At 43.4% G+C, this 14,156-nt stretch overlaps 1 protein-coding gene across 1 annotated transcript; it reads left to right on the top strand.

Annotated features, from left to right (window-relative positions):
- Nucleotides 1–709: 709 nt before the first annotated feature.
- Nucleotides 710–13,539, top strand: ZKSCAN2 (zinc finger with KRAB and SCAN domains 2). Its single transcript, XM_052635868.1, has 7 exons — nt 710–1,114; nt 2,115–2,301; nt 4,495–4,586; nt 4,916–5,042; nt 8,318–9,001; nt 10,798–11,289; nt 12,617–13,539. The coding sequence occupies exons 1-7, from the start codon at nt 710–712 to the stop codon at nt 13,537–13,539; spliced, it is 2,910 nt and encodes a 969-aa protein (XP_052491828.1).
- The last annotated feature ends 617 nt before the right edge of the window (nt 13,540–14,156 follow it).

Consider the following 14,156-nt stretch of genomic DNA (forward strand, 5'->3'; position numbering starts at 1 on the left):
CCCGCGCAGTCCGGGAACAGAGCGGACGAGCCGCCAGTGAGGATCCCGTAGCCTCTATCCTGCGAAGCGTCGTTTGGTCCCCGCAGCTCCTTTCCCTTAAGGGGCAGGGCCGCTTCGCGGCTTTCCTCAGCGTGCGGAAGTTTCCTGAGGACGGCCCAGGCCACCTTGAGCCAGAAAAGCCAAGCGCTGGCCTCGGATAACGCCGGTCCCTACCACTCGCCCGCAGCGGCCTGGGCTCGCCGCCGTGCCCCGAGTCTCGAACCCGGAGCCGGGAGGGGCTTGCACACCCGGCCCCACCCACTCGGGGCCTCGCCTCCTCGGGCTCGCCTCCCCAGGCCCCTGACACACCCCCTTCCGGCCCCGCTGACGGCCCCCGCCCTCCTGTCCTCGGTCCCCTAGATTTTCTGGTCCTCTAGCCTCGCTGTTGCAGACATTGCACTAAAAGATGAATCCTGAAAAACCACATCGCGGGGACATATATTGTGGCGAGAAGAGGCCGAGTTTTTGGACCTTAGATTACAAGTTCACCTTTTCAAGGGCCTGGGATAGATTTGAGTAATCAGCCTAGGGTACCCTGTTCCTGCTGACACTGCCGTTTTCACCTCCCTTCCTTCCCATACTTCCAAAACCATTAGCAGGCGGCTCTCAGAGGTTTGACTTCCTTGAGTCTCCTTCGAATCAGAAGTAAGGTTGACCTCCGGGTTAGAGCATGGCTGCATCCCTGGACCCTCAGACCGACGCGCCCCTGGAGGTTGAAGGATGCCTCATAATGAAGGTGGAAAAGGAGCCCGAGTGGATATCGGAGCCCATTCTGGAAGGATCGGATAGCTCTGAGTCCGAGACCTTTCGCAGATGCTTCAGGCAATTCTGTTATGAGGATGTGACTGGACCCCATGAAGCTTTCAGTAAACTCTGGGAACTTTGCTGCCGGTGGCTGAAGCCAGAAATGCGTTCCAAGGAACAGATCCTGGAGCTGCTGGTGATTGAGCAGTTTCTCACCATTTTACCGGAGAAGATTCAGCGGTGGGCACAGAAACAGTGTCCGGAAAGTGGAGAGGAGGCGGTGGCCCTGGTTATACATTTGGAGAAAGAGACTGGAGGACTAAGACAGCAGGTGAGAGAGGCTTTTCCAAATTTTTATGTTTAGCAAGGAGAGGGTGGAAAGGAAAGTGGACAAGAGATGCATTGCAGAAAATGCAGATCACAGAAGGATAAATAGTAATGAAAGACCTTTAAAGGGGATCTACCTAAAAAGGATCAGAATTTCATATTAAATAGGAAAAAAGCTTTGGTTGAACTATTATCTTGCAAATGACACTTAACATTATGCATCTGAGTATTTGTTTTAAATCTTTGCATAATGTTTCCCCAAAATTTTGAGAGAACAATACATTATGCTTCACAGGGTTTGACTTCTGCAGCTTGCTCCTAAAGAGGGCTGTTTTGATCCCTCTCAAAATAAAAAAATAAAGGACTTCATCAGTTATCCCAGGGCCTCCTGTAATCCTTTTATATTCCAGTCCGGTCTCCTGAAGTGCCGTCAGTGTCATCATCCTTGTCACCCTTCTCCATTTTAATCTCTGATTCTTATTGTCAGTGACTTTGCATGCTCCTCTAATTGTTTTTCCAACAGCCCTTTCCCTAACCTCATGAAATCCTGCAAGATTTGCACTTTCACCTGGCAAGGGATTTGCATTTATGTAAAGACCTGTCTATTAGCAAGTTGCTGTGCTGGTCAGAAATAGACACTCAATGTCAAGATTAATTTTGTAAGTTTTCATTTCACTAGTGAATTAGTGTTCTGAGAACTTTCACTTCTCTGTGAACCTAATAGTATCAGAATACTCAGTATTCTGATAACAAGGAGGTCTGTATTTTACTCTTAACAGATTTTCCCTCTCTGTGTATTCCCCCCTCTCCTGTTCCCTTCTGGCTAGACTTTTGGATAGCACTATGGACCCGATGTCCTCAGAGGTCCCACTGGGAATAGAATGAAATTTTCACTCCTTCTCACATCTTCTGTCCTTCTTTGATATCTTTCATGGTGGAATTTGGCCCTGATCTGGCCCCCTTTTCCTCCCGTTTTCCATTATGGCATCGCCTTTATTTCCCAGGTTAGCAGTCCTGTGCACTCGGAGAAGCAAGCCCCCCTTGGAGCAGCCTGGGAGGTGGCAGACTTTCAGCCAGAGCCAGTGGAGGCCCAACCCAGAGTGACGTCTCAGGAGGAAGCTGAAAGCCTCCACTCAGGACGCCAGGAGCAGCCGAACCGAAAGAGAGAGCTTCGACCCTTACCTCAAAATGGTAAGAAGAATGTAGTGCATGCCCTATGCAGAGACCATGGCAGATTTGTTTTGTAGCCCTAACATTCTGACTTGTTCACTGTAGGGCCCTCTCGATACATACTTGAAAATAAATTGAATATTTGGGGAGAAAGACTTCAAGAGTTAGGAATATGGGTGACGACTCTTTGCGACCCCATAGACTGTAGCCCACCAGGCTCCTCTGTCCATGGGGATTCTCTGGGCAAGAATACTGGAGTGGGTTGCCATGCCTTCCTCCAGGGAATCTTCCCAAGCCAGGGAACCCAGGTCTCCCACATTTTAGGCAGATTTCTCTACCGACTGAGTCACCAGGGAAGTCCAAGTAAAAGGGACCTTAAGATGAAATTTGAGAAAGTTTAAATTGTCCAGACTGGCCTTAAGGTCTCCTAATGTTATTTAAGAGTCTGCATTCTGCAGTCAGCTTGTGGGTTTTAGTCCTGCATGTATATGATTTCTTGGCTGGCTATAAACACCTTGAAAGATTGGAAGAGGTAATGAGATTTATTTTCAAAAGTAATTCACAGTAAGGTATCACAGAAGTGACATGTGAGAGGGATAAGACTTCGCAGAGAAGGGACCACTGATGTTCATGTCTGCCCTGGACATTAATGAATCAAGTCAGATACAAGGAAATTAAGACTCATCCTCCCCATCCCCGCAGTGTAGTGTCAGGCTTAAAGAGAGGAGTGGAAAGATCACTGGACCTAGAGCACAGTATAAAAAAGCATGGGTGTATATCCTTTCTCTGCCCTTCTTTCTTTGTGATCTGAGCAAGTAATATTAATCAACCTCTGTATTAATGCATAGAGATTAAGAGATTAGGCTTTAGAGGAAGACAATCTGGGTTCAAAACCTAATTCAGCCATTCTTTATCTGTGTGACCTTGGTCAAGTTGCTAAACTTTTTGAACTTTCCATTCTGTCATCTCTAAAAGGAAGATAGTAAGATTTTAGCATAGATTAAAAGAAGCCTCGTAAAAAAGTCAGTGCATAATAGTGCTCAATAAATGTTAGTTTCCTTTCTCCCATAATGGCATGGTTATTTTTAAACTTTCAAATCTATCTGATTTACACAATCCCTCATCAAGAGGCAAGATTCACTGCTACGGACACCACCTCCTTATCTGTCCTGAAATTCATGTTATGATAGAATGCTTTGCAAATATTAATGGTTTCTGGATTCTTTAATGTTTCTTCGTCAACATCAAAGTTCCTGTGTTCACATGGATTAGATGCTGTCAGTTACTTTACCTGGTAAATGTATAGTATTTCTGGGTTTTGCTATTCCAGGGTGATAAGGAGTTCCTAAAATGGGAAAGTTTGTTCTGTGGAGGTTCTTACTGGAGGTATGGAGGACAGGAAATTTGAGGGATAAGTATCTCAGAAAGGTGAATACCTTCTAAAAGATGACATAGGATTTCAGCCAGGTGTGCCAAAGGGAATAATATGTTTCCAAGGAAGTGGTTCCATTTGGTTTCGTAGAAAGTAGTAAAGCAAGCTTCTGAGTTCTTGGTCACAGTAACATTTATTTTTGAAGTTTTCCTAGATAGTGCTAGGGCAGAAGTTAGACTGCAGATTTTCTTATACTATATAAGTTTATTTCTTTTCCTTCCACCTTTCTGGGGGTACATTTGCCTTTAGTATTCAGTACTGTGTGTCTGTATTTGTTAACTTAATAAGGATGATATTTACTCAGAGGGGATGAATTTATGCTAGAGATTGCAAACTGGTAACTCATGTGCCAAGTCAAACTTGTTTCTCAAAGAGTTTGGGGATGGAGGTTTTGTTTGTCTGTAGTTCTCAAGGTTTAAGACTTGAGATTGTACATAAAAATCCAGCTTTCTAGCTTCTCTTGAAAAACGTTAGAAACTCTGGCTATGGCAGGGCCACAGTCTAACAGGGAGGCATCACCCAGAACCAAACACTGGACCTGTGCTCTCCAGTTCCCCACAGTCCTCACCTCCCCTCTTTTCATGATGTACTTTGCCTGCTTTCTTCCTAAAAGCATCTGCATTTGTGAGCCCTGCTCATGGTTTGGAGCATTGTTCTGAACTCATTGAAAAAATGACCAGTTTTTGTTGGTTTTTTTCATATATGCTCATCCATAAAAGGAGACGCAGAATGAGTAAAAGGGCCAGAGCCCACAGCACTAATAGTTTCTTTTCTTCTTACAGCTTGGCCTTCTCCCTGGGTTCCTTCTCCTGCTAATGAATGGAACACCATAGATCAGGAAGTAACAGCCACACGAGTTCCTGTCAGGTCCCAGGTAAATTGTAACAGTTTTCTCTGGCCTAACTTCCTAGGATATTCAGTCACAATGATTTCTTCAAACTTCTGTACCCACTCCAAGAGACTTTTCCCCCATTGTTCCTTTTCCAGAAAAGACTGCACGCAGCCTTCTGAGTATTCAGACTCCTTGCTGGGTCCTCTCTCTTATGATTCTTTATAGTACCTTTGCTTCATTTGACACATAATGTATACTTGGTTCTTTGATTTCAGTTTTTATCTAGGGCTTTCCTATCCTTCATCCGTGATCATTCATTCTTCAGAACCTATGTGGTTATCTTGGTAGTCATTACTCTTAGTGTGTTACAGGGACCAGTGAAAGATGTCCACACGGCAAGAGGTTTTTCCTACAAAAAGAGTGTGCATCAGATTCCTGCTCACAAAGACCTCTACCGGGATATTAGAAAGGAGAGTGTTGGGAACATGGTCTCCCTGGGTAAGGATTCTATCCCTTTTCAAATAAAAGATGGGAGGATTTCTAGTGTATTCACTTCTACTGATAGTAAAATAGTTATAAAAATGTTATCATTTTAAGGGCCATGGGTTTTCTAGTCATTTCTGTGCTCTAGCATACCATGCTCTCATACCTCACTCATTCCTTTCTTCCAATTTATATTATAGATTTATGCATATTCTTATAATTTAGTGATTAAAACATTAGAGAGGTTTATAGATGATTGTCGTGTTACTTAAATATAAAACTCACCCACATCCACTAGACTAAAAACTCTATAAAATCACAAGGTATTTTTAGGATTTGTTTTTGTTTAACATACAGTAACCCCAGCATTGTGCACAGAGCCTGTCTATGGGTGATGCCCAGCAAATATTCATTGAATGGATAGAAATCTGATAAATGGAAGAAAAAAAGTGATTTAAATACAGTACCCTTGTGAATTATTTAAATAGCACACATTTTTACAAGCACACATAACCACTTGTTAAGTGTAATTTTACAAGCAAACTTTTGAAGAACTGTATCATCTGCTTTAACAGCAGGGATAAACATGCTTCATTCATATGTAAGCTGCAAGTCAAAGATTACTTATGAATAGAATGAAAGGCCTAAAATGTGTACAATACACACTATAGATACTACAGACCTGTGTTGTTTAATAGAGTAGCCACTAGCTACCCATGGCTATTTCAATTTAAATTTATAAAATTAATTAAAATCAAATGAAGTTTAAAATTCAGTTTCTCAGTGGCAGTAGCCATATTTAAGTTATTCAGTAACTGTACTGGACAGCACAGTTACATAACTTCGTCACAGGAATTTCTGTTTGACAGTAGATGTAGACACTAAAGTATAGAGATTACAAAATGAGCCATGTCAAACTGAATGAATGAAGATAAACCAACAGTTGTTTATGATCAGAAAGCAATTAAAGCACTTGGAAAAAATTGCCAATTTAAGATGATACCAATGACACACCGGTAACAAAGCACTCTTCCCGAAACAGCAGGACCCTTGATTTTAACTTTCACTTAGGGCATCCGTGCTTCATTGCTGACCATTCATCCTTCGGAGACTTGTGTGGTTATCTCAGTAGTCATTGCTGTTAGTTACAGAGACCAGTGAAAGGTACCCATGTGGCAAGTTGCCCACACAATAGGTGTTTCCTAGTGTTGCCTTGGATCACACAGCATCCAGACCTAGTAAAATGATGGATTAGAGGCCTTAGTGAAAGCTGCCATGAGTGGGTTAGAGACCATACTCTGCACCTTCAGCTGTAACCCAGTGATTCCATGTGTAATAATTATATATGGAAAAGCTCAGGGACACCTCGCACAGTGTTTTATCTCAGATTGTAAACTAAAGGCTCGTGAATCTAGCCTGAAAATTTATTTGGGCCTTGCACAGAGTTGTAACTTAAAATTTGTTCATAAATCTGGATTCCAGCATCTCTTAAAAAACCTACCATCAGGCACATTCTCACACTGCAGCAGGTGACCAGAGCAAAGTGGAGGAACTTGTGCTGACGCCAGCCTGCCTGGTCCTTGTAGATGTTTGAACTTCCATTGTCCGTGCCCTTCTCTCATGTGAAAATGAAGAGCAGATCCTCAGCCCCAGGGTTCTTTCAGCAAGGATTTGATTTAATGCTGCTTCTCTAGGAGGCGCTTCCTTGATAGCTCAGTTGGCAAAGAATCTGCCTGCAATGCAGGAGACCCCGGTTTGTTCCTGCGTCAGGAAGATCCCCTGGAGAAGGGATAGGCTATCCACTCCAGTATTCTTGGGCTTCCCTTGTGCCTCAGCTGGTAAAGAATCTGCCTGCAATGCGGGAAACCTGGGTTCAGTCCCTGGGTTGGGAAGATCCACTGGAGAAGGGAAAGGCTACCCACTCCGTATTCTGGCCTGGAGAATTCCATGGATTGTGTAGTCCATGGGGTCGCAAAAAGTTGGACATGACTGAGTGACTTTCACTTCACTCTCTAGGAAAATTCCATGAAGTTCTTGTGTGTTTCCTATAGAAGAAAACTAAATGTTATTACATACCTATTAGACATTAGATACATTATAGATGATCACTTATTTAATATTCTTAGCACCTTGTTGGGATTCCCAGGTGGCTCAGTGGTAAAGAATCTGCCTGCCAGTGCCGCAGGAGACACAGGTTCAGTCCTGGGTCAGGAAGCTGCCCTGGAGGAGGAAATGGCAACCTATTACAGTATTCTTGCCTGGGAAATCCCATGGATGAAGGAGCCTAGTGGGCTACAGTCAATGGGGTCACAAAGGGTCAGATGCAACTGAGCATGCATGCACTGACCTTTGGATAGATGATATTATTCCCTAGGAAACTGAGGCTCAGAGAGATTAAGAAACTTCCCCTCGTCAAAAAGTAAAGTTAAGTGGTAGAGCTGCTACTGCTAAGTCACTTCAGTCATGTCCAACTCTGTGTGACCCCAGAGATGGCAGCCCACCAGGCTCCCCTGTCCCTGGGATTCTCCAGGCAAGAACACTGGACTGGGTTGCCATTTCCTTCTCCAATGCATGAAAGTAAAAAGTGAAAGTGAAGTCACTCAGTCGTGTCTGACTCTTAGCGACCCCGTGGACTGCAGCCTACCAGGCTCCTCCATCCATGGGATTTTCCAGGCAAGAGTACTGGAGTGGGGTGCCATTGCCTTCTCCGAGTAGTGGAGAAGTGGTGGAGCTAGGATTCAAATTTAAGACATTTTGATCTCCACAGTACTGTAAGGTAAAAAATTCAAGTTGCTTTCCTATTATTACATCTCTTTCCCATTAATTTTGCTAGAGTGTCTCCAAAAATTCATGACTTCTCACCTCCCACAGCCCCAGTGTGTGTGTTTTGAGTGGTGGATTGAGGAGATACAGGGAACAGCTGTAAGCACACTTTATAAGTAATAAACACCAGTTCATAGGAGCATGCTGTGAATCTAACAATGTTAGATGCTTGAGAGACAGTCAAAGGTAATAAGTGTTTCTTACCCATAAAGATTTTCCTTTAAGAACTAGCTGGGGAAGGAAGTGGTACATACATGAGATGTGAAACGGTAGTGTAAGTTAGTAGGTGATTGTGAGGAATAACTCATGCAAGAATCTAGTGTGTACTGTCATGGTTGAGGAAGGCTTTAGAAAAAAGATGAACTGGATGAGATCTTTAAAGGATAGCTGTGAACAAGGGGTCCAGGAGAGCATGCTAAGCAGGACCTTGGGGCATGCAGTCATGAAATGTGTTTGTCTCACTGTAGGAAGCACAGCGTCTGCAGCTAACAAGATAGCCCGGCTGGAGCCGAGAAAGGAGCCATGGACCATAGGTCTGCAGTCCTCTAATAAGAGGACTGTCCTGCGAAGCAACTACATCAAGGAAAAGTCAGTTCATGCTATTCAGATCCCTGCAAGGAATGCAGGGAAAACATGGAGAGAGCAGCAGCAGTGGGGTCTGGAAGATGAAAAAATAGCAGGCGTGCATTGGAGTTACGAGGAAACTAAGACTTTTCTTGCAATTCTCAAAGAGTCTCGCTTTTATGAAACACTTCAGGCTTGTCCCCGAAACAGCCAGGTATATGGTGCTGTGGCTGAATGGTTGCGAGAATGTGGCTTCCTCCGAACACCAGAACAATGTCGGACCAAGTTCAAAAGTCTGCAGAAGAGTTACCGAAAAGTGAGAAATGGCCACGTGCTAGAACCCTGTGCTTTCTTTGAGGACATGGACGCTTTGTTGAATCCTTCAGCTCATGCTTCATCCACGGATAAGCCAAGGGAGATTCTGTCTCTCCCCAGACTGAAGAGAATTGGCATCAGTGCTAAAGAACAGATCAATTTGGTGGAGGAGGAAGAAGCTGCAGAGGAGTCTGATGGTGATGAAATGGGCGTTGAGTTTATCCGGAAGCCTGAGCTTCATGGTGCCCCTGTCATATTTCAAAACCTGAGTGGTAAGAATGGTGTTTTTATTCTGGTATGAGAATGGATGATGTGGTCTTGTGGAAAAAGAAGTAGACCCCCAGAAGTGACCAAACACAGGGAATTCTGACACACACACTTGCCACTCATCACTGTGATTGGCCACATAACTGAAAGTGCTCCTAGGTGTTCGTTGCTGCCCCCAGTGCAGTCTGAGTAACAGCCATGAAGGATTCTTTTTCAGGTTAGAGCACAGCATGGATTTTGAGTATTTGGAGTCTGTGGAAGGAAAATAAATGGAGTCCAGGGTACTAAGGATCTAACATTATTTAAGAATTGTTATAATACAGTCAATTGTGTTAGATTATAAAAGTCAAGGACCCATTATCAAGGATAGCCAGTAAAAGAATGTGTAACCAACAAAAAAAGGATTGAAAAAAAATGAAATTCTGAAAGAAGAAAGGAGAGAAAAAGGAACACGAAGTAGATACAACAAATGGAAAGAAAAAAAACAGGATGGTAGGTGTGTATCCACATGTCATTAATTATAAATTTAAAGGACAGGTTTTTCAGATATATTTTTAAACTATATTTACAAGAGATACATCTTTAATATAAGGACACAGAGACATTAAAATTAAAAGGATAGAAAAAGATACTATGCTAAAGAATGATGTTGAAATTTGGGGACTGGGGAAATGGAGAACTAAACCACCAGTTGACAGTCATTGTGTGACAGTTGACTTATCATATAACTACTTAGAACTCAATTTTCTGTCTTTAAAATATGGCTTAGATTACGAGCCTAGTTGTTAGTGTTAAATGAAATAATATGGATGAAGGCATTCTGCAGATGCTAAAATGCAATAGAACATTGCCTGGTGTCACAGTTATTTGTACCACCTTATGAAAAAGATGATAGTTTCTTAGATAAAATGGAAAAATAAACCAGACTAGGAGAGCTGAGACTGTAATCATGATTGTACCTATTCAAAGGAAACAAATCTCAGGGAAAAGATGGGAAAATGTATTACACACATACAGGTATTCACTATTCTGGAGATCCATAAACATGAGGGTCAGACAGTTTCAAATTTGGGAATCCAGTGAGACTGAAGGAAACCCGTGAGGCAGAGGTTAGAAAAGACTTTACTACTACAGATGACAAAACACCCCAAAAGCATGTTTAACTATATTCAGACATACTCTTAAAACTTTAATTCTGCCATAAAAGCAGGACATCTGCTTCTCTTACAGATCATTTCATCTCTTGAAATAGAGGACTCAGTAACATCAAAAACTACTCTAGATATACTTCTCCTCTTCAAAGAAGATGAGCTAAAGAGCTGATAGCAACTCTCATGTTGTTGGGTGTCTTAGTCCATTATTCCTAAAAAAATTTTTAAAGGCAGACAGCTGACTCCTTAATAACCATAGCAACAGCAGATTTACGGGCTACATTTTTATTCTAACATAAATTTTGAGATCAGTATATCAATTTTAAAATCCTTTTGGGTTTTTGACTAAATAGATTTGAGAATTGATATCTGTACAGTTTGAGTCTTCCTACCCAGAAATATAGTGTCTCTCCATTCTTTGTAATTCTTTTATGTCTTTCAATATAATATTATAGATTTTTTATTCAGACCCTCTCCTTTCTTGCAAAGCTTATTCCAAGACATATCATTGTTCCAGGGAGTGGGATTTGTTTTCTTGTACTTCTTATATTTTGTAATGTATGAAGGCTACAGGCAACTTATGTCTTTGAACTTTACCCTTGAATGGCTGCAGACACCTTGTATCTTTGAACTTTATCCTTGAATGGCAGGTGTGCACTGGGGCTATGAGGAAACCAAGACTTTCCTTGACATCCTCCATGAGACTCGGTTTTACGAAGCACTGCAAGCCTGTCATCGGAAGAGCAAGTTGTATGGGGCCGTGGCTGAGCAGCTGCGTGAGTGTGGCTTCCTCCGAACTCCGGAACAGTGCCGGACCAAGTTCAAAAGCCTTCAGAAGAGTTACCGCAAAGTGAAAAATGGTCATGTGCTAGAGTCCTGCGCATTCTACAAGGAGATGGATGCTCTGATTAACTCGCGGGCATCTACTGCTCCCACCAGCTCCCCAGAAGAAGCCCCATCACCCTCAGTTCAAGAAAGAGAGGACATGGAAATTGAACCCCAGGAACCTACGGTCTGGGAACCTGAGGAGGACTCCCAGGAGGCTCTTGTTGAAGACTCTGGCAGTGAGAGAATGAGTGAGGAAGAAATCATGCAAGAACCAGAATTCCAGGGACCTCCAGGTTTACTGCAAAGCCCAAGTGGTAAGGATCATTGGGGCTCTGGGGTAAAGGAGGAGTCAGTGGGATTACTGACAGATTAGGAGAGCTGGCACATCACATGTGCATGTCTGTTCATCAAACAATATTTGTGTGTCCTGTGCCATTTGAGGAGAAGGGTAACGTAGCAGTGAATAAAACAGTCCCTGTCCTCATGGTGCTTCTGTTCAAGGGAGGAGCTTACGTTTTCGTGATTTAGTCCTTGGGATCCCAGCCTTGGTTTCTGTGTGTAGGGGGAAGATAATGTTTTATATCTCCTACAAATACTGTTGGGAAGAACTTGGAATTATATGTGAGAAAAACTCAGGCCAAGGAGACATGTTGGTACGCTCGGAGCAGAAATGTCTTTTATGTGTGATATGCATAAGAAAAAGGCAGAGACAGAAAGACTTTATTCTGGTTCTGAGCTCCACCTGCGGGTGTCCCACCAACCACTGAATGCCCTCACAGGCATGTCACCAGCAGCCCAGCCTTAAAAGTTTGAAAAGGAATATCAACACCTTCCTTCCCACAACATGGCTCTTCCTGGTGCCCTCCCATAGCACATCCGACCTGGAAAGGTAGGGATGTTTTTTGATGCCTTCTCTTTCGTTTACATCCAGGCAGATGACATATTTTCTCAACTGTTGGGGAATTTGCATCTGCCCCCTCTTCAGTTGCCATAACCACCAGTTCAGCATTTCTCTGTCTCTTGCCTAAACTATTGTAAAAGTCCCCAAACCAGTTTTCCTCATTAGACTTGTGTTAAGCTTCCACAGCCATCCTTAATCTGAGCTTTTTAACCTTACCTGTCATTATTTTCCTTCCTATACTCTATGCTGGTTCAAAACAAACGTTTGAAAAGGGAGTTCACACACATGCTCTTTGGTGGTATTTTTATGAAAATTTGTAGTAGGCAAGATGAAATTGTTGACTCTGGAACTGGAACTGCTGAGTTGATAACTTTGGAAACAAAGTCCTTCTGTACCATCTCTGGTGAACCTTGTATTTTAAGATGAGCTCCAGACCTGTCACCAAATTACCAAGTTCCGTGTAAGCCAACTGCTAGGCTGTAACTTCCTCCAAGGCCCAGATGGACCCAATCAGAACACTTCCAAAGATGACGTGATTAGGGCTTCTTATGTAAGTCAGTGGATTCACTGATGACTGTCCATGGGACTGAAAGAAAGTAAGGCCCAGTGAATCAGAAAAGAGTCCCCCTTGCCTGAGGTCAGTGAAGCACACAGAGGCCTTAAGGTACAGGGCCTGTCAGCTGTATTATTTATATTAACCCAGAACTGATCTGAAATTTTTATTGTCTTCTTTTTTTCAGATTTTGAAATTGAAAGTAGTATCAAGGAAGATGCAACACGGGTGATCTGTAAGGACATGGAGCAGCATAGGGCATTCATAGAAAAGTCTAAAAGAGTCATTTCCCAGAATGTTGATCCAGGTAAATATCATAAAAGGGATTGCATCTCAGGAAGACAGTGGGAAAACCCTCATGGAATCCGACAGGGAAAACTGATGCCTCAGCCTCGAGATTTGGGGAAAGCCATAGTGCATCAGAGGCCTCTCGTGGGGAAGAGGCCCTTCCGGCTCCTCAGATATGGAGAAAGCTTTGGAAGGAGTCCGCGTCTCATGTGCCGCATGACCCACCAGAAGGAAAACCCTTCTAAGTGTAGTGTCTGTGGGAAGTGCTTCGGTAGAAGCAGGAGTCTAGTCCGACACCAAAGAATCCACACGGGAGAAAAACCTTTCAAATGTCTTGACTGTGGGAAAAGCTTTAATGACTCCTCCAACTTTGGTGCCCACCAGAGAATTCACACAGGAGAGAAACCCTACAGATGTGGAGAGTGTGGGAAATGCTTCAGCCAGAGCTCAAGTCTCATTATACACCAGAGAACCCACACTGGAGAGAAGCCCTACCAGTGCGGAGAGTGCGGGAGGAGCTTCACCAACAGCTCGCACTTCAGCGCCCACCAGAGAGTCCACACCGGCGAGAATCCCTACAAGTGTGTGGACTGTGAGAAAAGTTTCAATAACTGTACGAGATTTCGCGAGCATCGGCGAGTACACACCGGGGAGAAGCCCTACGGGTGCATCCAGTGTGGCAGACGTTTCAGCAAGAGTTCTGTGCTCACCAAACATCGGGAGGCTCATGTGAGAGAAAAGCTGCTGCCACCCCCGCCAGCATTCTGCTCCCCGGAGAACCCCCTCAAGGGCAAGACTGATGAATTCAGGCAGACTTTATGATGATGAGCTCTTCTCTTCCTAAACGTCCCCTTAGTCATTTTACCCTGATCTCACTCTCGGAAGCAATCTTTTCTTAGCTAGAAAGAGTCATTGCCAAGATAAGCTTGAGAGCATAAATAAGCTAAAGGCTTGGATCCTGTTCTCACCTCTGCCTCTTACTTGATTAATCTGTTCCTCTCCTTCTATGTGTCTCAACCTTTTCCCTTTAATAAAGTGAAGAAGATACAGGGTCTGAGTGCAGAGGGAAATTCTCTTCAGTATGTCGAGGCCACTGCCGTGGGATCGCTAAACCCAGCAATATCCAGAATCCTTCAGCGCAGGGGAGACTTGTTGCCAAGGATATAAAAAATGTTCAAAGTCGTTTTCATTATCCACCACATGTGATCCTGGATGCAACTCAATCACAGTTTCCTGTTTGGGTAGAAATTTCAGGAGCCTGATAAGAACCACATCGGATCTGTCTTGGTTTTGAAGGTATGCACGAAAGGAGATTGAAGATTTTTTCGTTCCCTTCAGGAGTCTGTTTCAGTGTACCTTTTTTGTGTCAAGAAGTTGATCTAAAGAGCTCAGGTAGTGTTTCTGTATTGTCACTGAAACAATGCCCTGCCCTCCATAGA

The sequence above is a fragment of the Budorcas taxicolor genome, chromosome 2 (genome assembly GCF_023091745.1).
Source record: "Budorcas taxicolor isolate Tak-1 chromosome 2, Takin1.1, whole genome shotgun sequence".
NCBI classification, from domain to species: Eukaryota; Metazoa; Chordata; class Mammalia; order Artiodactyla; family Bovidae; genus Budorcas; species Budorcas taxicolor.